This window comes from Cherax quadricarinatus, chromosome 40, assembly GCF_038502225.1.
Source record: "Cherax quadricarinatus isolate ZL_2023a chromosome 40, ASM3850222v1, whole genome shotgun sequence".
Taxonomy (NCBI): domain Eukaryota; kingdom Metazoa; phylum Arthropoda; class Malacostraca; order Decapoda; family Parastacidae; genus Cherax; species Cherax quadricarinatus.
Genome location: NC_091331.1, coordinates 20,138,865 through 20,166,649, shown reverse-complemented (window position 1 = coordinate 20,166,649; position 27,785 = coordinate 20,138,865). Strand labels below are relative to the sequence as shown.

At 38.7% G+C, this 27,785-nt stretch overlaps 1 protein-coding gene across 1 annotated transcript in view; it reads left to right on the top strand.

The window, feature by feature from the left end:
- LOC128687141 (conserved oligomeric Golgi complex subunit 3-like) overlaps nucleotides 1-27,785 on the top strand; it is a gene marked incomplete at its 5' end in the record, with an annotated part of 164,123 nt that overhangs the window by 121,243 nt on the left and 15,095 nt on the right. Inside the window, 1 exon segment of the mRNA XM_070092775.1 lies at nucleotides 14,596-14,668. Within this exon segment, the coding sequence (XP_069948876.1) occupies nucleotides 14,596-14,668 (73 nt within the window).

Genomic DNA, 27,785 nt, shown 5'->3' with positions numbered 1-27,785 from the left:
GGTTGTATAATAAACCCCAATCAACCATCTCTACTATAGTGACCAGGAAAACGGAAATCAAGGAAGCTGTTCTTGCAAAAGGTGCAACTGTGATTACGAAACAGCGACCGCAAGTGTTAGAAAATGCTGAGAGATTGTTATTGGTGTGGATAAATGAAAAACAGATAGCAGGAGATAGCATCTCTCAAGCGATCATTTGTGAATAGGCTAGGCAGTTGCATGACGATTTGGTAAAGAAATGGTCTGCAAATAGTGGTAATGTGAGTGAATTTAAGGCCAGCAAAGGTTGGTTTGAAAGATTTAAGAATCATAGTGGCATACACAGTGTGATTAGGCATGGTGAGGCTGCCAGTTCGGACCAAAAAGCAGCTGAAAAATATGTGAAGGAATTCAAGGATTACATAGACAGTGAAGGACTGAAACCTGAACAAGTGTTTAATTGAGACGAAACAGGCCTGTTTTGGAAGAAAATGCTAAGCAGGACCTACATTACTGAGGAGGAAAAGGCACTCCCAGGACATAAGCCTATGAAAGACCGGCTTACTCTGTTGATGTGTGCCAGTGCTAGTGGTGATTGCAAAGTGAAGCCTTTATTGGTGTATCACTCTGAAACTCGCAGAGTGTTCAGGAAAAACAATGTCCTCAAGGCTAATTTGTGTGTGATGTGGAGGGCAAACAGTAAGGCATGGGCCACGAGGGACTTTTTCTGTGACTGGTTACACCAAGCATTTTCCCCCACTGTGAAAAATTACCTAACTGAAAAGAAATTAGACCTTAAGTGCCTCCTGGTATTAGACAATGCCCCTGGTCATCCTACAGACTTGTCAGAGCGACTTTCTGGGGACATGAGCTTCATTAAGGTGAAGTTTTTGCCTCCTAATACTGTACCACTCCTCTCCTGCAGCCCATGGACCAGCAGGTCATTTCCAACTTCAAGATACTGTACACAAAAGCTATGTTTCAAAAGTGCTTTATAGTGACCGCAGAAACTCAACTGACTCTAAGAGAGTTTTGGAAAGATCATTTTACCATCCTCAATTGTGTAAACCTTATAGGTAAGGCTTGGGAGGGAGTGACTAAGAGGACCTTGAACTCTGCTTGGAAAAAACTGTGGCCAGAATGTGTAGACAAAAGGGATTTTGAAGGATTTGAGGCTAACCCTGAGAATCCTATGCCAGTTGAGGAATCCATTGTGGCACTGGGGAAGTCCTTGGGGTTGGAGGTTAGTGGGGAGGATGTGGAAGAGTTGGTGGAGGAGGACAGTGAAGAATTAACCACTGATGAGCTGATAGATCATCTTGAACAGCAAGAGGCCAGACCTGAGGAAACTGCTTCGGAGGAGGGGATAGAGAAATTGAAGAAGTTGCCTACTTCAAAGATTAAGGAAATGTGTGTAATGTGGCTTAAACCTTTGACTGTCGCAACCCCCAATCCTGAGGTGTCTCCTGGTGTCGCAAAATTTAAAAAAAAAAATTATTTTTTCTTATGAAATGATAGAGAATCTTTTCCTGATTGTAATGACACCAAAAAAACGAAATTTGATGGAAAACTGACGGAACTATGCTCTCGCGAAGTTAGCAACCTCGGCACTGTTTACAAATCGGCGATTTCGTCCACTTTGAGCCCTGTTTTTGGCTAATTCCATTGTTCCAGTCGCCCAAACTCATAGCTATTTCCTAAGAACTCTATTTTTTCTATCGATTGAGTACAAGAAACTGCCCATTTACCAATTTCCACTACCTAATAATGTGGTCAGAAATTTGCAATTTGGCCAATTTCACGAAAACTAAAAAATATGACAGTTTCAAAATAAGGTCCAGAATGAACAATGCAGACATTCCTGGCTCTAAAATAACATTTACTTTGTTCATCAGTCATGTCTCCAGGCCCCTCTGATATTACTCTTGCTTTCTATTTTGAATTTTTTTTCAAACAAAAAATAGAAGACTTACTATTATGCAGACTACTGCAATACTGTAATAATTGTATAAATAACATCAACCCATTCATGACTGCATATTAGAATGGCTAGTTGGACATTTACTGGACAATGGCATCATTTGTTTACTTTTGAACATTGGCAAAAATCAAACATTTCCCCTCCTTTGAGCTCCATTTCTAGGCTCTTTTTATGGTAAAATCAATCAAAATCACCTCTATTTCTATAATATGTTTTCCATTCTATCAAATGAGACTAAGAAAACGAGAATACAGTAATAAATACAATACGAAAATAGACCACAAAGTCGGCATTTTAATGAAAAAAAAGTCGCAGTTTTTTTTTTCTCATTATGCACTGCGTGCTCCAGGATTTTTTTTATATGGTGCACACTGACCACACAGACCCATTCTCTCACATGTGGGCCTACCAGTTTTCTCCTGCTTGATTTGAAGCCACTAGAATTTATGAGTATATATACGTCAAACACGGTACCTCGTAAGACGTATATATACGGCCGCGACAGTCAAAGGGTTAAAGTGCAAACTTTTTTTGATGACAATCACCCTAACACAGCTATTGCAAGCTGTGCTGGTGACTATTACACTAACAATGTTGTGAAACACTTTAGGGATGTCATAAAGGAACGGGAGGTACAGGCCACTATGGACAGATATGTTGTGCGACAGAAATCCAATGACTCTGAAGCTGGTCCTAGTGGCATTAAAAGAAGAAGTGAAGTAACCCCAGAAAAGGACTTGCTACCTCAAGTCCTAATGGAAGGGGATTCCCCTTCTAAACACTAACACCTCTCCCCTCCTCCCATCCCATCAATCATCACCAGATCTTCATTAAAGGTAAGTGTCAATTATTTTATTGTTATTATTCTATTGCATTAAACTTAATATTCCATGTAGTAAAATTTTTTTTTTTCGTACTTTTGGGTGTCTTACTCTGATTAATTTGATTTACATTATTTCTTATGAGGAAAATTTATTCGGTTTTCGATATTATCGGTATTCAATGAGCTCTCAGGAACAGATTAATATCGAATACCGGGGGTCCACTGTACAGTGGACCCCCGCCTTACGAACGCATAGCCTTACATTAAATCCGCCATATGAAGCATTTGAACGCAAAAATTTTGCCTCGCCTTACGTGATTCGTCTGGGACGTGTCCCACGCGTGGCCTCAGCTGCCCCGTGGGTGCCAGTGTTTACAAGCCAGCCAGTGCAGTCGCATCTAAGCATACATTCGGTACATTTCATATTATTACAGTGTTTTTAGTGCTTGTAGCTACAATGGATCAGAGAATATCTGACAGGGAGGCAACAATGAGTCATGGTACGGGATGAGGCATCACAGTGGGCACCTGTGATGAGCGGGGTCCCACAGGGGTCGGTCCTAGGACCAGTGCTATTCCTGGCATATGTGAATGACATGATGGAAGGGATAGACTTAGAGGTGTCCCTGTTTGCAGATGATGTGAAGTTAATGATGAGAATTAAATCAGATGAGGACCAGGCAGGACTTCAAAGAGACCTGGACAGGCTGGACACGTGGTCCAGCAACTGGCTTCTTGAATTCAACCCTGCCAAACGCAAAGTCATGAAGATCGGAGAAGGGCAAAGAAGACCGCATACAGAGTATAGACTAGGTGGCCAAGGACTGCAAACCTCACTCAAAGAGAAAGATCTTGGGGTGACCATAACACTGAGCATGTCTCCGGATGCACACATCAACCAGATAACTGCTGCAGCATACGGGCGCCTGGCAAACCTGAGAATAGCGTTCTGACACCTTAGTAAGGAATCGTTCAAGACCCTGTACACTGTGTATATCAGGCCCATACTGGGGTATGCAGCACTGGAACCCACACCTGGTCAAACACGTCAAGAAATTAGAGAAAGTGCAAAGGTTTGCAACAAGGCTAGTTCCGGAGCTCAGGGGTATGTCCTACGAAGAAAAGTTGAGGGAAATCAGAGTGACAACATTGGGGGACAGGCAGGTCAGGGGAGACATGATAATGACATACAAGATACTGTGTGGAATAGATAAGGTAGACAGAGACAGGTAGTTCCAGAGAGGGGACACAGAAACAAGGGGTCACAATTGGAAGCTGAAGACTCAGACGAGTCAGAGGGATGTTAGGAAGTATTTCTTCAGTCATAGAGTTGTCAGGAAGTGGAATAGCCTAGCAAGTGATGTAGTGGAGTCAGGAACCATATATAGCTTAAGACGAGGTATGACAAAGCTCTGGAAGCAGAGAGAGAGAGGACCTAGTAGCGATCAGTGAAGAGGTGGGGCCAGGAGCTGAGTCTCGACCCCTGCAACCACAATTAGGCGAGTACACTTATATGGGTGTGAAAAATGGGTTGTAAATGCTGTAGCAAGGAGGATGGAGGCAGTGGAGATATCATGTCTAAGGGCAATGTGTGGTATAAATATTATGCTGAGAATTCATAATGTAGAAATTAGGAGGAGGTGTGGAGTTACTAAAAGAGGTGTCCCGTAGCTCGATCACTAGTGCATTCTGCTCACACACAGGTCCGGAGATTGAATCCCTGGTATGGCTGAAAAACATTAGGACGTGTTTCCTTAACCCTTTCAGGGTCCAGAGCCCAAATTTCAAAGTGCGCACCAGTGTCCAAGAATTTTCAAAAAATAATTTTGTTTTTTCTTATGAAATGGTAGAGAATCTTTTTCTGAAGGTAATAAAACAAAAAGCACGAAATTTGATGGAAAATTGACGAAATTATGCTCTTGTAAATTTTGATGTGTCAACGATATTTATGCATTGGCGATTTTGCCAACTTTGACTCCCATTTTAGGCCAATTACTTTATTCCAGTCGACCAAATTCTTAGCTATTTCACTAGTATTACTTCTATTCTATTGAGTGAGCACAAGAAATTGCCAACTCAATTGTTTCAACTACAAAATAAAGTGATTGGAAATTGGTAATTTGGCCAATTTAGTGCAAAGTTCAAAATATTCCAATTTCAAAATAGGGTCCAGAATAAACAATGCAGGCATTCCTGGCACTAAACTGACATTTCCTCTGTTCATTAGTTATGTTTTCAGGCTTTACAAATGAATTCCATTTTGATTTTTAATTCACATAATGATTTTTTTTTTCAAACCAAAAAATAGAAGATTTACTGTCATGCAATACTGTAATAATTGTATAAATAATATCAGCACATTTGTGAACATATATTAGACCCACCAGCTAGCGTGTATTAGACGTGTGAGGTCATTTGTTTACTCTTGAAGTGATGTACCAGGACACATGCAATGGTTGTACTAGGACACATGCAATGGTTGTACCAGGACACATGCATTGGTTGTGTCAAGAAATGTGTACAAAGAGAGAAATTTTGGGAAATGTTAAGCAAGTGTCTAGGAGTTTTTGAACCAAGTGAGAGAGTAATTGTGGTAGGGGACCTAAATGGTAAAGTGGGAGAAATGGTTATAGAGGGTGTGATAGGTAAGTTTGGGGTGCCAGGTGTAAATGATAGTGGGGGCCTGTGATTGAACTTTGTATAGAAAGGGGTTTATAGAGGGGCAACAGATATATCAGATCATTTTTTAGTTGCAGCTACAGTGAGAGTAAAAGGTAGATGGGATACAAGGAGAATGGAATCAGCAAGTAAGAGAGGGGTGAAGGTTTATAAACTCAAGGAGGAGGCAGTTAGGGTAAGATATGAACAACTATTGGAAGAAAGATGGGGTAGCAAGAGTATAGGCAATGAGGTTGAAGAGGTATGGGGTAGATTTAAGAAAATAGTGTCAGTGTGTTCAGCAGAGGTTTGTAGTTAAAGGAAAGTGAGTGTGGAAGGGAAGAAGAGTAGTTGGTGGGATGATGAGGTAAAAGAGAGTAATAAGAGAAAAAGTTAACATATGAGAGGTTTTTACAAAGTAGAAGTGATAAAAGGAGGGAGGAGTATGTGGAGAGAAAAAGAGAGGTTAAGAGAATGGTGAAGGATTGTAAAAGGAGAGCAAATGAGTGAGTGAGTGAGATGCTGTCAACAAATTTTGTTGACAATAAGAAAAAGTTTTGGAGTGAGATTAATAAGTTGACCAAGCCTAGGAAATGAATGGATCTGACAGTTAAAAATAGGAGAGGGGAGTTATTAGATAGAGAGTTAGAGGTATCAGGAAGATGGAGAGAATATTTTGAGGAATTGCTAAGTGTTGATGAAGATAGGGAAGCCGTGATTTCGTGCATTTGGGCAGGGAGGTATAACATCTTGTAGAAGTGAGAAACAGCAAATTATGAGTGTCAAGGAGGAGGTGCATGAGGGTGTAAAGCAGCTGGGACTGATGGGCTGAAGACAGAAATGTTAAAAGAATGGTCATAAAGAATAAAGAATAAAAGAATAGGTACAGTGGACCCCCGCTTTACGATCAGCTCCCAATGCGACCAAATATGTAAGTGTATTTATGTAAGTGCGTTTGTACGTGTATGTTTGGGGGTCTGAAATGGACTAATCTAATTTACAATATTCCTTATGGGAACAAATTCGTTCAGTAATGGCACCTGAACATACTTCTGGAATGAAATAATATCGTAAGCCGGGGGTCCACTGTGCTTTATTTCTTTGTAAAGGTTACAATGTGTAATTACAATTTTTGGTTTGTTAATTACAAAGAAAGCCACTATCATGCCGGGGCATTTCAGGCAGACTAATTCTAATACATAATAACTATTTAAATCTAGACAAGATAAGAATGGTTAACTTTTATTAAAATCTTTATTTAATCTTAATACTAATACGAGGTAGTCAAGGTGGAGGCTTATAAGAATAATAATCTTGAAGTTGCACATAATAAAAGCAATATTACAATTAATGGTCCAAGCAGTAATGGATTGGCAGATGTTTAATAGACTAGAGGTCATATAATATAATAACTGATTAGAATTTGTTTTGGTTGGTTTGGTAAGTATTGAGAGATGAGATGATATTTAGGTAAAGTCCTAAATTTATAAGTAGTCAAGGGATCCTTTACTAGTTCAGGTAGTGAATTCCAGATCTTTGGGCACTTTATGTGCATTGCATTGTTGCATAGTGTGAGACTGACATGAGAGATGTCAAAGAGTGCCTTATGCCGTGTATTGTAAATGTGTGTTCTGTTGTAGCTATCGAGGAGAAGTTTAAGTGGAGGGTTTATATTGGAGTTTAATGTTCTTTATATGATGTAGTAGGCACAATAATATTAGTGTATGTCTTGTATATTTAGTAAGTTCGGGCTTTTGAAAAGTGGTGGGGTGTGCTTTCTAGCACAAGAGCTGGTAATCATCCTCACTGCAGCTTTTTGTTGGGTTATTAAAGGTTTAAGGTTGTTGGCTGTGGTTGATCCCCAGGCACAAATATCGTAGGTGAGGTAGGGATATATTAATGAGTGGTATAGGGTAAGGAGTGTCGTTTGCGGTACATAGTATCTTATCTTGGAAAGGATGCCTACTGATTTGGAAATTCTCTTGGATGTATGCTGGATGTGGGAATGAAATATAAGATTAGAGTCAAGGAGAAGACCTAGAAATTTACCCTCAGTGTGTCTTGAAATAGGGGAACCATTTATCGATATATTAAGTTGGATATTTAAGGCTCTCTTTCTAAACAGCATGAAGTATATTTTGTCTATGTTGAGAGTGAGCTTGTTGGTCATCATCCAAGTACAGTATATATTTTAAGCAGCTCATTGATTGCAGTGTCTAAGTAAAGCTGGGTTTGAGTGGGAGTAGACATAAGTAGTGTCATCTGCAAATAGAAATGGTTTAAGGAATTGGTATGCATTGGGGAGATCACTGATGTAGATGAGAAAGAGGAGTGGGCCTAGGACACTACCCTGGGGCACTCTGACAGCTGCAAGCTTGATAGTGAAGTTGATTCCATTTGCGTATACAAACTGGTGTCTATTGTTAAGATAAGATTTTAGGCAATCGAAGGAATGTCCTCTGATGCAGTAATGATTCAGTTTTAGACGCAGGAGATTGTGGTCCACTGTATCAAATGCTTTCCATAGGTCAATAAGAGCGCCAGAGGATATTCATTTTTATCGAGGGCTGTATATACAGTATTAGCTCGAGCATTTGTATAATAGCATTAATCGTCTAAACAGAAACTGGCAGGGGTTAAGTAGTATGTTGTTTGGATATAAGGTAGGAGTAAAGTCATTTGTGTGCTATTTTTTCGAATATTTTAGAAAGTAAGGGCAAGTTTGATATAGGTCTATAGTTGTTCAAATCAGTTGGATCATCTCCTTTGAGGATTGGGGTAACCCTTGCTGTCTTGAGTATGGATGGGTGACAGCACATGAGTAGCTTTTTTATATATGAATGGTGGCAAGTTGTCTAGATCTCCTGCTTTATTTTTTAATGATTTAGTGATGAATGAGACTTCAGTACAATTGGTTGGCGCTTGATATAGAGTATTTGGGTAGTTGCCAGTGAAGTAGTCTTTTGGCTGGGTATTTGAGCTAGGAATTTTTGCTTGCTAGCTTTGATCCTACAGTAGAGAAGAAGACATTAAATTTTGGAGAGGGTTTGCCAGGTTCTTTTCATATCACCTTTTATTTCAATAAATCTGTTTTCGTAATACATTTGCTTTGAGTTTTGTATTAGGTTGGTGCTTTTATTTGATAAATGTATGGAAAAGAGAGAGGTACTTAGGGATTGGGAGAAAGTATGCATAGTTCCTTTGTATAATGGCAAAGGGAACGAAAGAAAGTGTAAAAATTATAGGGAAATAAGCCTGTTGAGTATACCTGGTAAAGTGTATGGAAGAGTTGTTATTAAAAGAATTAAGAGTAAGATGGAGAGCAGGATTGCAAATGAACACTGTAACACTTGGTCTACAAGCGTAGACCAAGTGTTTAGAGTGAAACATATAGGTGAATAGTATTTATTGATAAGGGTAAAAAGGTTTTTGTTGCATTTATGGAAAAGGCATATGATAGGGTTGCAATGTGGCAGATGTTGCAGGTGTATGGAATAGGAGGTAGGTTACTGAAAGCAGTGAAGAGTTTTTACAAGGATAGTGAAGCTTAGCTTAGAGTATGTAGGAGAGAGGGAGATTATTTCCCAGTAAAAGTAGGCCTTAACAGGGATGTGTGATGTCACCATGGTTGTTCATTATACGTATTTATATATGGGGTTGTAAGAGAAGTGAATGCTCGCGTGTAGGCAAGAGGTGTGGTATTAAAAGATAAAGAATCTAACACAAAGTGGGAGTTGTCACAGTTGCTTTTTGCTTATGACACTGTGCTTTTGGGAGATTCTGAAGGGAAGTTACAGAGGTTGGTGGACAAGTGTGATAGGGTATGTAAAAGAAGGATATTAAAAGTGAACATAGAAAGTAAGAGGATGAGGATAAAAAATTTAGGTAATGAAAGATTGGATATCAGATTGGAGGGAGGGAGTATGGAGGAAGTAAATGTATGCAGATGTTTGGGAGTGGACTTGTCAGCAGATGGGTCTACGAAAGATAATGTGAATCACAGAACTGATGAGGGGAAAAAGGTGAGTGGTACACTGAGAAGTCTCTGGAGTCAAAGAACATTATCCATGGAAGCAAAGAGCATTGGTATAGACCAATGCTCTTATATGGATGTGAAGGACGGGTGGTGAATACTATTGCAATAAGGAGAAGGTTGGAGACAGTGGAGATGTCGTATCTGAGGGCAATGTGCGGTGTGAATATAATGAAAAGAATTCGTAGCTTAGTGATTACAAGGAGGTACAGAGTTTCTAAAAGTATTATCCAGAGGGCTAAGGAGGGGTTGTTGAGGTGGTTCAGACATTTCAAGAGAATGGAACCAAATAGAATAACTTGGAAAGCGTATAAATCTGTAGTGGAAGGAAGGCGAGGTAGGGGTCGCCCTAGGGAAGGCTCGAGAGAGAGTGTTAAGGAGGTTTTGTGTGCAAGGGAGTTGGATATCCAGCAAGCATATGTGAGCTTGTTAGATAGGAGTAAGTGGAGACAGATGGTTTTTATAACTTGATGTGCTGTTGGAGTGTGAGCAAAGTAACATTTATAAAGGGGTTAAGGGAAAGTTGGACTAGAGTTCTGGAGGTGAGAAGTTCAGTGCCTGTGCTCTGAAGGAGGGGTGTTGATATGTTGCAGTTTTTTAACTGTAGTGTTCACCTCTGGCAAGACAGTGATGGAGTGAATGTTTATGACTGTGTTTCTTCTTTTTTGGGTCACCCTGCATTGGTGGAAAATGGCCAATGTGTTAATAAAACTAAAAATATATATATTTTATGAATCTCAGCAGGTATGGTAGCCTAATATGAAGAAAAAGTGTTTCATTTAGAAGATGCATTACATTGTAAGTTATCACTGTAGTTACAAATAATGTTTTTTTTTTTGTTTGTTAAGCCTTTGATTCTTCAGACCCCCAAAATTAATATTACTTCCAGTGTCTTACCTTTAAAAAAAAAAAAACTTGAAATGATAGAGAATCTTTTTCTGAAGGTAATGACATCAAAAGTACAATATTTGATGGAAAATTTATGTAATTACACAGGCGCAAAGTTGGCAGTCTGAGCACAATTTATGCATCGGTAATTTTGCAAAATTTAAGACCTATTTTAAGTTTATTTTATTGCTCCATTTAATCAAATTCCTAGCAGTTTTGTAGTATGCTTTCCATTCAGTCAATTAACACAAGAAACCACCAATTCATAAAGTGCACAGAAATTTGAAATTTGGCCAATTTTACACAAATTTAAAAAATAACATTTTAAAAAACAGAGTAAAAAATGAAGAATGTAGATATTCCTAGCACTAAAACAACATTTATTAAATTATAATATTTTAGTTAACATGTTTGGACAATATTTGCAGTATGTCATTGATCATTTATTGTTAACCCCTAAACGGTCCAAGCGTATATATACATTCTCTCCCCCAGTGCCCCGAATATTTTGAAAAATAAAAAAATCATTTTTTTTTATTGAAATAAAGAGAAAAATATTCTAAGTGTTACAGGATTAAAATAAAAAAATAGGCTCAGTACTTATTGAGATATGAGGCTGGAAAGTTGGCTCTTAATGCTCACCTGGTGGCAACATTGAGTCCTTCCGCTTGAGGAAGTGTTGCCGATATACCCTTTTTTTCATATCTGTATTACTTTATATAATTTTTATGTTCTGGTAATGACAATTTATTGTAGTTCTTGGCATTTCATAACTAATTTTTGTTCTGACACTAATATTAGGTACTGAAATTGTACTCAAATTGTCAGAAACACATTGACAGGTGGACATTTATACCTGCCTTGGTCATTTACTATTGTCTAGGAATATATACAAGTATTTATAGGTCCCAGCAATGTTTTGGATATACGGGAGTATAGAAGAAGAAGGAAGAAGGAGAGAGAAGTATAACTGTATTTGTGTGTATCTGTGAGACAGATAAAAAGAGATAGAAACAGATAGACAGAGACAGACAGAGATAGACAAAGATAGACAGACAGAGATAGACAGACAGAGATAGGCAGACCCTAAACTTGGGGTTAACATAACTTTCCTCTTAAAAGGGGAGTGTTAATATGACATTACATCAGTGAATCCTTGGTGTTTGCTTGAGCTGGCACTCAGTTTAACTGGCACTCCCACAAGGTGCTAAGTGGTCCCAGATTTTTTTTAATATGGAGCACACCGAGTGCTAAGACCCATTCTGTGCTGACCAGGCATCTCAGGCCAACTGTGCCAAATTTGGAGGCAGGAAAATTAAAACATATATATACATTTTTTTTATTTTTTATATTTTATGAAAAAGAGGATAAATAAATATACAAGGTATGATGTAGCACGTAATGAAAATAGTTTGTTAGATTATGTATTGGTGGATAAAAGGTTGATGGGTAGGCTCCAGGATGTACATGTTTATAGAGGGGCAACTGATATATCGGATCATTATTTACTTGTAGCTACAGTTAGAGTAAGAGGTAGATGGGAAAAGAGGAAGGTGGAAACAACAAGTAAGAGGGAGGTGAAAGTGTATAAACTAAGGGAGGAGGAAGTTCGGGCGAGATATAAGCGACTATTGGCAGAAAGGTGGGCTAGTGCAAAGATGAGTAGTGGGGGGGTTGAAGAGGGTTGGAATAGTTTTAAAAATGCAATATTAGAATGTGGGGCAGAAGTTTGTGGTTATAGGAGGGTGGGGGCAGGAGGAAAGAGGAGTGATTGGTGGAATGATGAAGTAAAGGGTGTGATAAAAGAGAAAAAGGTAGCTTACGAGAGGTTTTTACAAAGCAGAAGTGTTATAAGAAGAGCAGAGTATATGGAGAGTAAAAGAAAGGTAAAGAGAGTGGTGAGAGAGTGCAAAAGGAGAGCAGATGAAAGAGTGGGAGAGGCACTGTCAAGAAATTTTAATGAAAATAAGAAAAAATTTTGGAGTGAGTTAAACAAGTTAAGAAAGCCTAGGGAAAGTATGGATTTGTCAGTTAAAAACAGAGTAGGGGAGTTAGTAGATGGGGAGAGGGAGGTATTAGGTAGATGGCGAGAATATTTTGAGGAACTTTTAAATGTTGAGGAAGAAAGGGAGGCGGTAATTTCATGCACTGGCCAGGGAGGTATACCATCTTTTAGGAGTGAAGAAGAGCAGAATGTAAGTGTGGTGGAGGTACGTGAGGCATTACGTAGAATGAAAGGGGGTAAAGCAGCTGGAACTGATGGGATCATGACAGAAATGTTAAAAGCAGGGGGGGATATAGTGATGGAGTGGTTGGTACTTTTGTTTAATAAATGTATGAAAGAGGGGAAGGTAGCTAGGGATTGGCAGAGAGCATGTATAGTCCCTTTATATAAAGGGAAAGGGGACAAAAGAGATTGTAAAAATTATAGAGGAATAAGTTTACTGAGTATACCAGGAAAAGTATACGGTAGGGTTATAATTGAAAGAATTAGAGGTAAGACAGAATGTAGGATTGTGGATGAGCAGGGAGGCTTCAGAGTGGGTAGGGGATGTGTAGATCAAGTGTTTACATTGAAGCATATATGTGAACAGTATTTAGATAAAGGTAGGGAAGTTTTTATTGCATTTATGGATTTAGAAAAGGCATATGATAGAGTGGATAGAGGAGCAATGTGGCAGATGTTGCAAGTATATGGAATAGGTGGTAAGTTACTAAATGCTGTAAAGAGCTTTTATGAGGATAGTGAGGCTCAGGTTAGGGTATGTAGAAGAGAGGGAGAATACTTCCCGGTAAAAGTAGGTCTTAGACAGGGATGTGTAATGTCACCATGGTTGTTTAATATATTTATAGATGGGGTTGTAAAAGAAGTAAATGCTAGGGTGTTCGGGAGAGGGGTGGGATTAAATTATGGGGAATCAAATTCAAAATGGGAACTGACACAGTTACTTTTTGCTGATGATACTGTGCTTATGGGAGATTCTAAAGAAAAATTGCAAAGGTTAGTGGATGAATTTGAGAATGTGTGTAAAGGTAGAAAGTTGAAAGTGAACATAGAAAAGAGTAAGGTGATGAGGGTATCAAATGATTTAGATAAAGAAAAATTGGATATCAAATTGGGGAGGAGGAGTATGGAAGAAGTGAATGTTTTCAGATACTTGGGAGTTGACGTGTCGGCGGATGGGTTTATGAAGGATGAGGTTAATCATAGAATTGGGTGGTAAATGCAGCAGCGAGGAGACGGTTGGAGGCAGTGGAGATGTCCTGTCTAAGGGCAATGTGTGGTGTAAATATTATGCAGAAAATTCGGAGTGTGGAAATTAGAAGGTGTGGAGTTAATAAAAGCATTAGTCAGAGGGCAGAAGAGGGGTTGTTGAGGTGGTTTGGTCATTTAGAGAGAATGGATCAAAGTAGAATGAAATGGAAAGCATATAAATCTATAGGGGAAGGAAGGAGGGGTAGGGGTCGTCCTCGAAAGTGTTGGAAAGAGGGGGTAAAGGAGGTTTTGTGGGGAAGGGGCTTGGACTTCCAGCAAGCGTGCATGAGCGTGTTAGATAGGAGTGAATGGAGACAAATGATACTTGGGACCTGACGATGTGTTGGAGTGTAAGCAGGGTAATATTTAGTGAAGGGATTCAGGGAAACGGGTTATTTTCATATAGTCGGACTTGAATCTTGGAAATGGGATGTACAATGCCTGCACTTTAAAGGAGGGGTTTGGGATATTGGCAGTTTGGAGGGATATGTTGTGTATCTTTATACATATATGCTTCTAAGCTGTTGTATTCTGAGCACCTCTGCAAAAGCAGTGATAATGTGTGAGTGTGGTGAAAGTGTTGAATGATGATGAAAGTATTTTCTTTTTGGGGATTTTCTTTCTTTTTTGGGTCACCCTGCCTCGATGGCAGACGGCCGACTTGTTGAAAAAAAAAGAAATATATACATTTGGGGCGCTAGCAGTAAGAACGTATATATACGCTTGGACCATTTAAGGGTTAATAATATGGGAATATTTCCAGGCAAATATGCCTAAAGTAGTCAACTCAGGACATAAATATAGTTGTATATTTAATATTATCATATTGTAGTTATTTTAAATGAAGAAAGCAATACAGTAACTCTCTTATAAGATACAATTTAATAATGATTATTAATAAGCTTTAAAGTCTGAAAAATGGTAAGCATTTTTCACAAGAAATCTACATCATTCTATGTGATTACTATGTATTTCAGTAAAGTACAAGAGGCATTTTATGGCAGCAAACTTCGTATCAATGGACAGAGAATGTTAAAGAAGGGTCAACAGGTAAGATTTTACAGTATCTTTATAAAACATTTTCCTTTTCTGTGACCTAGCATAATAGTATAAATATGCAGTGTTTTCAGTACCTTATTTAACCCTTTGACTGTCGCAACCCCCAATCCTGAGGTGTCTCCTGGTGTCGCAAAATTTAAAAAAAAAAAAAAAAATTTCTTTTGAAATGATTGAGAATCTTTTCCCGATTGTAATGACACCAAAAAACGAAATTTGATGGAAAACTGACGGAATTATGCTCTCACGAAGTTAGCAACCTCGGCGCTTTGAGCCCTATTTTCGGCTAATTCCATTGTTCCAGTTGCCCAAACTCATAGCTATGTCTTTAGAACTCCATTTTTTCTATCGATTGAGTACAAGAAACTGCCCATTTCCCGATTTCAACTACCTAATAATGTGGTCAGAAATTTGCAATTTGGCCAATTTCACGAAAACTAAAAAATATGACAATTTCAAAATAAGGTCCAGAATGAACAATGCAGACATTCCTGGCTCTAAAATAACATTTTCTTTGCTCATCAGTCATGTCTCCAGGCCCCTCTGATATTACTCTTGCTTTCTATTTTGAATTTTTATTCAAACAAAAAATAGAAGACTTACTATTATGCAGACTACTGCAATACTGTAATAATTGTATAAATAACATCAACCCATTCATGACTGCATATTAAAATGGCTAGTTGGACATTTATTGGACAATGGCATCATTTGTTTACTTTTGAACATTTGCAAAAATCAAACATTTCCCCTATTTTGAGCTCCATTTCTAGGTTCTTTTTATAGTAAAATCAATCAAAATCACCTCTATTTCTATAATATGTTTTCCATTCTATCAAATGAGACCAAGAAAACGAGAATACAACCATAAATACTATACGAAAATAGACCACAAAGTCGGCATTTTAATTAAAAAAACGGTCAGTTTTTTTTTTCTCATTATGCACTGCGTGCTCCAGGATTTTTTTTATATGGTGCACACTGACCACACAGACCCATTCTCTCACATGTGGGCCTACCAGCTTTCTCCTGCTTGATTTGAAGCCGCTAGAATTTATGAGTATATATACGTCAAACACGGTACCTTGTAAGACGTATATATACGGCCGCGACAGTCAAAGGGTTAAAAGCATTATCTTTACTGGCCCATCAATCATAATTCAGGTAGTTGATATTACAGTGCTCAGATTGATGTGTTATTACTAGATTGTTCAAGTTTTGGTTCCTTAGCCTGTTGTAAGTTTACTTATTGTCACACTTCAAAAACCTATTGATGTGTTTCCCATAGGGAAGGTTCCTTGACACTGGTAGTGTGATATTTGCAGAGCTCTTTGACCATGTAGGTCACTCAGCATTCTTAGCATAAGAAATTATGTATCTAACATGCAAAACACACACATGCATGCACATGTACACCTCTAAAAAATATGAACATGAATAACAAAAAAAGGCACAATACCATGACTGGAATGATATACAACCCGCACATAAAAGAGAGAAGCTTACGACGACGTCGTCGTAAGCTTCTCTCTTTTATGTGCGGGTTATTTGTGTATGAACATGAATACTATGCCTGAGGATCTGCTACTACCACCCACCTCAAACCAATCAACACATAATGAAAGGCAGCTATCAGAGCAATCACAAACTCAAATTCTAAGCAGCACTCTCAGCTCTTATTCAGATCCCCCAAAATTCTAAATATTAATGCTCACATGCTTATTAATGTTCACTCTTCAAATTTAAAACAGCTTTGTAATGCTGATGCTTACCTAAGATACCACAGCAAATCACCTTAAACCTTTAATAATCCAACAAAAAACTGCAGTGCAATTGATTACCAACTCCTGCACTAGGCAGCACACTCCACCGCTTTTTAAGAGCCTTAACTTGCTTAACCCTTTCAGGGTCCGTTCTGTAGATCTACGGCTTTACGGTGAGTGTCCAAACCGTAGATCTACGCCATGAGCTCAGCTCACTCTGATAAACTGTGAGTGGTACATTTGGGCCTAGATATGAGAGAATACATCTATGTGGTATGTGTGCACCACATAAAACAGATCCTGCAGCACACTGTGTATAACGAGAGAAAAAAACTGAAATCATGATTTTTCGATTAAAACAGCGACTTTGCAGTGTTTTTTCGTATGTTTTTTATAGTTGTATTTGCGATTTCTTGGTCTCATTTGATAGAATGGAAGACATATTACAGAAATAGAGATGATTTTGATTGGTTTTAGCACTGGAAATGGCTTGAAACTGAGCTCAAAGTAGCGGAAATGTTAAATTTTTGCCGATATTCAAGAGTAAACAAACGACCTCACACATCTAATACACGTCAGCTGGTGGGTCTAATATACATTCACAAATATGGTGATGATATTTATACAATTATTACAGTATTGCATAACAGTAAATCTTCTATTTTTTGGTGTGAATAAAAATTCATTATGTGAATAAAAAATCAAAATGGAATTTATTTGTAAAGCCTCAAAATGTAACTAATGAACAGAGGAAATGTTAGTTTAGTTCCAGGAATACCTACATTGTTTATTCTGGAGCCTATTTTGAAATTGGAATATTTTGAACTTTGTGTTAAATTGGCCAAATTAACAATTACCGATCACTTTATTTTGTAGTTGAAACAGTTGATTTGGCGATTTCTTGTGCTCAATCGATAGAATAGAAGTAATACTAGTGAAATAGCTAGGAATTTGGTTGATTGGAATAATGTAATTGGCCTAAAATGGGAGTCAAAGTCGGCAAAATCGCCGACTCGTAAATATCGCTGACACATCAAAATTCGCGAGAGCATAATTTCGTCAATTTTCCACCAAATTTCGTACTTTTTGTTTTATTACCTTCACAAAAAGATTCTCTACGATTTCATAAGAAAAAATAACAATTTTTTTTTTTTTTAAATTCTTGGACACTGGTGCGTGACTTCAGATTTTGGCCTTGGACCCTGAAAGGGTTAACATACAAAATATTCCCACTTATTATTGTGCCTACTACACACACAGAACATTATACTCAAATATTAACCCTCCTCTCAAACTCCTTGATAACTACAACAAAACACACAGGCATAACACAAGGTACAAATCCCTCTTCGATATCCCTCATGTCTCTCTCTCCCTGTACAAAAATGCTATGTGCATAAAGGGCCCGAAGATCTGGAATTCATTGCCAGAACACACCAAAGGGCCCCTGGCTGCAAATCAATTTAAGACCCTACTTAGAAATCACCTCATCACCCAAAATTAACCAGACAAATACTATACTTAACACCTACCAGTTACTCAAAATATACTCATAATTTTGACTGCTCAACTATTTAATCATTACTTCAAACTTATAATTGTTTCAATTTCATTGTTTTAAACTTTGCTAAATTACAATATTTCATATTGTAAATTGTGCTTGATGATTGCTCAACTATTTAATCATTACTCCAAACTTAAAATTGTTTCAACTTCATTGTTATAAATTGTGCTAAATTATAATACTGTATTTTTTATATATTATATCAAAACTGTAATTCTTCTGTACCGAACTTATTAAAGCCATATAGCATGAACTGTTTGAATATTCAATTTTCTTGAATTCACTGTAACTCACCTGATGACCATATGCACAATTACAGCACTGTTATTGCCTTATTATTCTTAAATTAGTCTTAAGCTTTCCTGAAATGCTCTGCATATAAAGGGGCTTTTGGCATGTTCACCAAATTGTTACAGTCCTTTGTATAAACATGTATCATGCTAAAACAAAATTGTTATTGTTATTGTTATGGAAAAAACTATAACATAATACACTAGTATCACACTTGAAACCATAACCACTTTGATATGCCTGAATATCAACAAAAACCCAGTGCAAATAAATGGACCAAAAATATGGAATAGCCTACATCATCATTCCACCAATCGCTCCTCTTCCCTCCCGCACCCACTTTCCTGTAACCACAAACTTCTGCTGTTAGAGTGTTCAGCAGAAGTTTGTGGTTACAGGAAAGTGGGTGCGGGAGGGAAGAGGAGCGATTGGTGGAATGATGATGTAAAGAGAGTAGTAAAGGAGAAAAAGTTAGCATATGAGAAGTTTTTACAAAGTAGAAGTGATGCAAGGAGGGAAGAGTATATGGAGAAAAAGAGAGAGGTTAAGAGAGTGGTGAAGCAATGTAAAAAGAGAGCAAATGAAAGAGTGGGTGAGATGTTATCAACAAATTTTGTTGAAAATAAGAAAAAGTTTTGGAGTGAGATTAACAAGTTAAGAAAGCCTAGAGAACAAATGGATTTGTCAGTTAAAAATAGGAGAGGAGAGTTATTAAATGGAGAGTTAGAGGTATTGGGAAGATGGAGGGAATATTTTGAGGAATTGTTAAATGTTGATGAAGATAGGGAAGCTGTGATTTCGTGTATAGGGCAAGGAGGAATAACATCTTGTAGGAGTGAGGAAGAGCCAGTTGTGAGTGTGGGGGAAGTTCGTGAGGCAGTAGGTAAAATGAAAGAGGGGTAAGGCAGCCAGGATTGATGGGATAAAGATAGAAATGCTAAAAGCAGGTGGGGATATAGTTTTGGAGTGGTTGGTGCAATTATTTAATAAATGTATGGAAGAGGGTAAGGTACCTAGGCATTGGCAGAGAGCATGCATAGTTCCTTTGTATAAAGGCAAAGGGGATAAAAGAGTGCAAAAATTATAGGGGGATAAGTCTGTTGAGTATACCTGGTAAAGAGTATGGTAGAATTATTATTGAAAGAATTAAGAGTAAGACGGAGAATAGGATAGCAGATGAACAAGGAGGCTTTAGGAAAGGTAGGGGGTGTGTGGACCAGGTATTTACAGTGAAACATATAAGTGAACAGTATTTAGATAAGGCTAAAGAGGTCTTTGTGGCATTTATGGATTTGGAAAAGGCATATGACAGGGTGGATAGGGGGGCAATGTGGCAGATGTTGCAGGTGTATGGTGTAGGAGGTAGGTTACTGAAAGCAGTGAAGAGTTTTTACGAGGATAGTGAGGCTCAAGTTAGAGTATGTAGGAAAGAGGGAAATTATTTCCCAGTAAAAGTAGGCCTTAGACAAGGATGTGTGATGTCACCGTGGTTGTTTAATATATTTATAGATGGGGTTGTAAGAGAAGTAAATGCGAGGGTCTTGGCAAGAGGCGTGGAGTTAAAAGATAAAGAATCACACACAAAGTGGGAGTTGTCACAGCTGCTCTTTGCTGATGACACTGTGCTCTTGGGAGATTCTGAAGAGAAGTTGCAGAGATTGGTGGATGAATTTGGTAGGGTGTGCAAAAGAAGAAAATTAAAGGTGAATACAGGAAAGAGTAAGGTTATGAGGATAACAAAAAGATTAGGTGATGAAAGATTGGATATCAGATTGGAGGGAGAGAGTATGGAGGAGGTGAATGTATTCAGATATTTGGGAGTGGACGTGTCAGCGGATGGGTCTATGAAAGATGAGGTGAATCATAGAATTGATGAGGGGAAAAGGGTGAGTGGTGCACTTAGGAGTCTGTGGAGACAAAGAACTTTGTCCTTGGAGGCAAAGAGGGGAATGTATGAGAGTATAGTTTTACCAACGCTCTTATATGGGTGTGAAGCATGGGTGATGAATGTTGCAGCGAGGAGAAGGCTGGAGGCAGTGGAGATGTCATGTCTGAGGGCAATGTATGGTGTGAATATAATGCAGAGAATTCGTAGTTTGGAAGTTAGGAGGAGGTGCGGGATTACCAAAACTGTTGTCCAGAGGGCTGAGGAAGGGTTGTTGAGGTGGTTCAGACATGTAGAGAGAATGGAGCGAAACAGAGTGACTTCAAGAGTGTATCAGTCTGTAGTGGAAGGAAGGCGGGGTAGGGGTCGGCCTAGGAAAGGTTGGAGGGAGGGGGTAAAGGAGGTTTTGTGTGCAAGGGGCTTGGACTTCCAGCAGGCATGCGTGAGTGTGTTTGATAGGAGTGAATGGAGACAAATGGTTTTTAATACTTGACGTGCTGTTGGAGTGTGAGCAAAGTAACATTTATGAAGGAGTTCAGGGAAACCGGCAGGCCGGACTTGAGTCCTGGAGATGGGAAGTACAGTGCCTGCACTCTGAAGGAGGGGTGTTAATGTTGCAGTTTAAAAACTGTAGTTTAAAGCACCCTTCTGGCAAGACAGTGATGGAGTGAATGATGGTGAAAGTTTTTCTTTTTCGGGCCACCCTGCCTTTGTGGGAATCGGCCAGTTTGATAATAAAAAAAAAAAAGAAGTAAAAGAATTTTAATAAGTTCAAACAAACTAAGAAAGTTGTGTGTGCTTTAATTAGTGCAATCATATTTACAACATGTATCTCCCTTATAGGTGGTAGGTTGGTAGACAGCAACCACCCAGGGAAGTACTACTGTCCTACCAATGAGTGTAAGACAGAACCTGTATTTCTTTTACATGATTGTAGGATTGTTGGTGTCATTTTTGGTGTCTACTTACACTGAGGTCACACTCCACATGCATGTACACATTTATCTTTGTTTTTATCTTAATAGTTCTTGTTCTCATTACTTGTCCTTTCATACTCATGGGGAAGTGGAATAAGAATCTTTCCTCCATAAGCAATACGTGTTGTAAAAGTAAACTAAAATGCTGGGAGTAGTGGCCTAGCAACCCCCTTTTTCCGTACAGCTTACTTAAAATAATAAGAAAACCGTCAAAATGGGATGTTTGAATGTGCATGGATGTAGTGCGAATGATAAGAAAGAGATGATTGTGGATGTTATGAATGAAAAGTAGCTAGATGTCCTGGCTCTAGTGAACAAAGCTGAAAGAGGTAGGAGGGTTTCAGTGGGAGAAATAAATGGGATTAGGTAAGGGGGTTCTAATAGAGTTAGAGCTAAGGAAGGAGTAGCAGTGTTGAAGGATAAGTTATGGCAGGAAAAGAGGGAATATAAATGTATAAATTCAAGGATTATGTGGAGTAAAATAAGGGTTGGATGTGAAAAGTGGGTTATAGTAAGTGTTTATGCACCTGGAGAAGCGAGAGGAGAGAGATATTTTGGGAAATGTTGAGTGAGTGCATGGGGAGTTTTGAATCAAGTGAGAGAATACCTGTGGTTGGGGACCTAAATGCTAAAGTGGGCAAAAATGTTGTGGAAGGAGTAGTAGGTAAATTTGGGGTGCCAAGGGTAAATGAAAATGGGGAGCCTTTAAGTGAATTATGTATAGATAAAGTTTTGATAATAAGTAATACATATTTTATAAAAAAGAGGATAAATAAGTATACAAGATATGACATAACACGTCATGAAAGTAATTTGTTAGATTATGTATTGGTGGATAAAAGGTTGATGGGTAGACTTCAGGATGTACATGTTTATAGAGAGGCAGCAGATATATCAGATAATTATTTAGTTGTAGCTACAGTTAGAGTAAGAGGTAGATGGGGCAAAAGAAAATTGGCAACAGCAAGTAAGAGAGAGGTGAAAGTTTATAAATTAAGGGAGGAGGAAGTTAGGGTGAGATATAGTCAACTCTTGGCAGAATGGCGGGCTAGGGCATATGGGTAGTGGGGAGGGTTGAAGAATGGTGGGATAGTTTTAAAAAGACAGTGTTAGAATGTGGGGCAGAAATTTGTGGCTATAGGAGGATGGGTGCATGAGGAAAGAGGAGTGATTGGTGGAATGATGAGGTAAAGGGTGCAATAAAAGAGAAAAAAAGGCACTTATATGAGGTTTTTACAAAACAGAAGTGATATAAGAAGGGCAGAGTATATGGAAAGTAAAAAGAAAGGTGAAGAGAGTGGGGAGAGATTGTAAAAGGAGAGCAAATGATAGAGTGGGTGAAGCATGGTTCACATATTTTGCTGAGAATAAAAAAAAATTTGGAGTGAGATAAACATGTTAAGAAAGCCAGGGGAATGAATGGATTTGCCAATTAAAAACAGAATAGGGGAGTTAGTAGATGGGAAGTTGGAGGTATTGGGAAGATGGCAGGAATATTTTGAGGAACTTTTAATGTTGATAAAGAAAGGGAGGCAGTAATTTCATGCACCGGCCAGGGAGGTATAACATCTTTCAGGAGTGAAGAAGAGCAGGATGTGAGTGTGAAGGAGGTGCATGATGCATTATGTAGAATGAAAGGGGGTAAAGCAGCTGGAACTGATGAGATCATGACAGCAATGTTAAAGGCAAAAGGGATATAGTACTGGAGTGGTTGGTACAGTAGATCCCTGGTTATCGGCCGCTTCTGTTATCGGCCAACTCGGTGATCGGCCGGGTTTTTGGCGCTCAGTTATCAGCCGTTAATTAAGTGATTGGCCATTTGGGACGCTTCCGTCCGCTGGCTGGGGCTGCTTGCGCTTCAGTTCGGCTGTGTCTCTCGGTGGCTGAGGAAGCTTCTGCTCATTCATTCAAACATTTCGCTTATTTCCCATTGTAGTTTGTGTTATTTTTGCAGTGTAACTGAAATAAGTAACCATGGCGCCAAAGAAAGTTCCTATGGTAAAGAAAGTGAGAAACACCATGGAATTTAAGCGTGAAGTGTAGCAGGCATGCAGAGAGTGGAGCAGGCATGCCGGGAATGTAGCAGGCATACAGGAAGTGTAGCAGACATGCAGGGAGTGTAGTAGGCATGCAGTGAGTATAACAGGCATGCAGGGAGTGTAGCAGGCATGCTGAGAGTGTAGCAGATATGCAGGAAGTGTAGCAGGCATGCAGGATGTGTAGCAGGCATGCAGGAAGTATAGCAAGCATGCAGGAAGTGTAGCAGGTATGCAGGAAGTGTAGCAAGCATGCAAGGAGTGTAACAGGCATGCAGGAAGTGTAGCAGGCATGCAGGATGTGTAGCAGGCATGCAGGAAGTATAGCAAGCATGCAGGAAGTGTGTAGCAGGTATGCAGGAAGTGTAGCAAGCATGCAAGGAGTGTAACAGGCATGCAGGAAGTGTAGCAAGCATGCAAGGAGTGTAACAGGCATACAGGAAGTGTAGCAGGCATGCAGGAAGTGTAGTAAACATGCAGGAAGTGTAGCTGGTCCTAGTGGCATTAAAAGACCAAGAAGGGAAGTAATCCTGGATAAGGACTTGGTACTTGAAGTCCTTATGGAGGGGGATTCCCCATCGAAACACTAAGCCCTCCCTCTTTCCTCCTCCCTATCTTCCAGAAGCCAGCATTAGTCATCAATAAAGGCATATAATATTTATATAATTGCTAAAAAAAATAATTTTTTGTTAATATTTTTGTCTGGAACAGATTAAATGTATTTCCATTAATTCTTATGGGAAACATTATTTTGGTTTTCCACCATTTCGGTTTTCGGCTGACCTTATGGAATGGATTACGGCTGATAACCGAGGGTCCACTGTATTTTTGTTCAATAAATGTATGAAAGAGGGGAAGGTACCTAGGATTGGCAGAGAGCATGTATAGTTCCTTTATATAAAGGGAAGGGGGACAGTAAACTTATGGGGAAATAAGTTTACCAAGTGTACCAGGTAAAGTGTATGGTAGGGTTATTATTGAAAGAATTAGAGGAAAGACAGAGAGCAGGATTGCAGATGAACGAGGAGGCTTTAGAATGGGTAGGGGATGTGTAGATCAAGTGTTTACATTGAAGCATATATGTGAAAAGTATTTAGGTAAAGGTAAGAAAGTTTTCATTGCATTTATGAATTTAGAAAAGGCATATAATAGAGAGGGATAGGGGAGCAGTGTGGCAGATGTTACAAGTGTATGGAATAGGTAGTAAGTTACTAAATGCTGTAAAGAGTTTTTATGAGGATAGTGAGGCTCAGGTTAGGGTGTGTAGGAGAGAGGGAGATTACTTCCCAGTAAAAGTAGGTCTTAGACAGGTATGTGTAATGTCACCATGGTTGTTTAATATATTTATAGATTGGGTTGTAAAAGAAGTAAATGCTAGGGTGTTCGGGAGAGGGGTGAGATTAAATTATGGGGAATCAAATACAAAATGGAAGTTGACACAATTACTTTTTGCTGATGATACTGTGCTTTTGGGAGATTCTAAAGAAAAGTTGCAAAGGTTAGTGGACGAGTTTGGGAGGGTGTATAAAGGTAGAAAGTTGAAAGTGAGCATAGATAAGAGTAAGGTGATGAGAGTATCAAACGATTTAGATGAAGAAAAATTTGATATCACGCTGGTGGGAGGGAGTATGGAAGAAGTGAATGTGTTCAGATATATGGGAGTTGACTTGTCAGTAATGGGTTTATGAAGGATGAGGTTAACCATAGAATTGATGAAGGAAAAAAGGTGAGTGGTGCGTTGAGGTATCTATGGAAACAAAGAACGTTATCGATGGAGGCAAAGAAGGGCATGTACAAAAGTATAGTGTACCAACACTCTTATATGGATGTGAAGTATGGCCTATAAATGCTGCAGCAAGGAGGAGGCTGGAGGCAGTGGAAATGTCGTGTCTAAGGGCAATGTTTGATGTAAATATTATGCAGAGAATTCGTAGTGTGGAAATTAGGAGGTGTGGAGTTACTAAAAGTATTAACCAGAGGGATGAAGAGGGGTTGTTGAGGTGGTTTGGTCATTTAGAGAGAATGGAACAGAGTAGAATGACTTGGAAAGCATATAAATCTGTAGGGAAAGGAAGGCAGGGTAGGGCTTGTCCTAGGAATGGTTGGAGGGTGTGTGCAAGGGAGGTTTTTTGAGCAAGGGGCTAGGACTTCCAGCATGCGTGCATGAGTGAACTTGACCAGCTGTTGGAGTGTGACCAGGGTAATATTTTGTGAAGGGTTTCAGGGAAACTGGTTAGCAGGACTTGAGTCCTGGAAGTGAGAAGTACAATGCCTGCACTTTAACCCTTAACCCCTGACTGTTGCAACCCCCAATCCTGAGGTGTCTCCTGGTGTCGCAAAATTTAAAAAAAAAAAAAAAAAATTCTTATGAAATGATAGAGAATCTTTTCCCGATTGTAATGACACCAAAAAATCGAAATTTGATGGAAAACTGACGGAATTACACTCTCGAAAAGTTAGCGACCTCGGCGATATTTACAAATTGGCGATTTCTCTCACTTTGAGCCCGATTTTTGGCTAATTCCATTGTTCCAGTCGACCAAACTCAGCTATTTCTTTAGAACTCCATTTTCTCTATCGATTAAGTACAAGAAACTGCCCATTTACCGATTTCAACTACCCAATAAAGTGGTCAGAAATTTGCAATTTGGCCAATTTCACGAAAATTAAAAAAATATGCCAATTTCAAAATAAGGTCCAGAATGAACAATGCAGACATTCCTGGCTCTAAAATAACATTTTCTTTGTTCATCAGTCATGTCTCCAGGCCCCTCTGATATTACTCTTGCTTTCTATTTTGAATTTTTATTCAAACAAAAAATAGAAGATTTACTGTTATGCAGACTACTGCAATATTGTAATAACTGTACAAATAATGTCAACTCATTCATAACTGTATATTAGAATGGCTAGTTGGACATTTATTGGACAATGACATCATTTGTTTACTCTTGAACATCGGCAAAAATCAAACATTTCCCCTACTTTGAGCTCCATTTCCAGGTTCTTTTTATAGTAAAACCAATCAAAATCACATCTATTTCTATAACATGTTTTCCATTCTATCAAACGAGACCAAGAAAACGAGAATAGATCCATAAATACTATACGAAAATAGACCACAAAGTTGGCATTTTAATTTAAAAAATGGTCGGAGTTTCTCATTGTGCACTGCATGCTCCAGGATTTTTTTATACGGTGCACACTGACCACACAGACCTATTCTCTCACATGTGGGCCTACCAGCTTTCTCCTGCTTGATTTGAAGCCACTAAAATTTATGAGCATATATACGTCAAACACAGTACCTCGTAAGACGTATATATACAACTAAAACAGTCAAAGGGTTAAACTGTCCAAACGTAGATCTACGTTTTCACACGTAGCACTCCGACCTTGATTTTTCCCATAAGAAAGAATGTAAAAAAATGTAGATCTACGTTTGGACAGTTTAAGGGTTAAAGGAGGGGGGTGGGATATTGGCTGTTTGGAGTGATACCTAAACTGTCCTATCTGAGTGCCTCTGCAAAGACAGTGATTATGTATGAATGATGGTGAAATTTAGAAAACATTCAGCGTAGAATGACTAAATTAATACATAGCATTAGAAATCTTCCCTTTGAAGAGAGACTAAAGACCCTTAAATTACATTCACTTATTAGACGAAGAATGAGGGGAGACATGATTGAAGTGTATAAGTGGAAGATGGGTGTTAATAAAGGGGACATTAATAAGGTCTTGAGGATATCTCTCCAAGAGAGAACCCGCAGTAATGGATTTAAATTAGATAAGTTTAGATTTAGAAAGGACATAGGAAAGTATTGGTTTGGAAATAAGAACATAAGAACATAAGAAAGGAGGAACACTGCAGCAGGCCTGTTGGCCCATACTAGGCAGGTCCTTTACAATTCATCCCACTAACAAAACATTTGACCAACCCAATTTTCAATGCTACCCAAGAAATAAGCTCTGATGTGCAAGTCCCACTCAAATCCAACCCCTCCCACTCATGTACTTATCCAACCTAAATTTGAAACTACCCAAAGTCCTAGCCTCAATAACCCAACTAGGTAGACTGTTCCACTCATCAACTACCCTATTTCCAAACCAATACTTTCCTGTGTCCTTTCTAAATCTAAACTTATCTAATTTAAATCCATTACTGCGGGTTCTCTCTTGGAGAGATATCCTCAAGACCTTATTAGTATCCCCTTTATTAATACCTATCTTCCACTTATACACTTCGATCAGGTCTCCCCTCATTCTTCGTCTAACAAGTGAATGTAACTTAAGAGTCTTCAATCTTTCTTCATAAGGAAGATTTCTAATGCTATGTATTAATTTAGTCATCCTACGCTGAATGTTTTCTAAATAATTTATGTCCATTCTGTAATATGGAGACCAGAATTGAGCTGCATAATCTAGGTGAGGCCTTACTAATGATGTATAAAGCTGCAGTATGACCTCTGGACTTCTGTTGCTTACACTTCTTAATATAAATCCCAGTAATCTATTTGCCTTATTACGTACGCTTAGGCATTGCTGTCTTGGTTTAAGGTTGCTGCTCACCATAACCCCCAAGTCCTTTTCGCAAT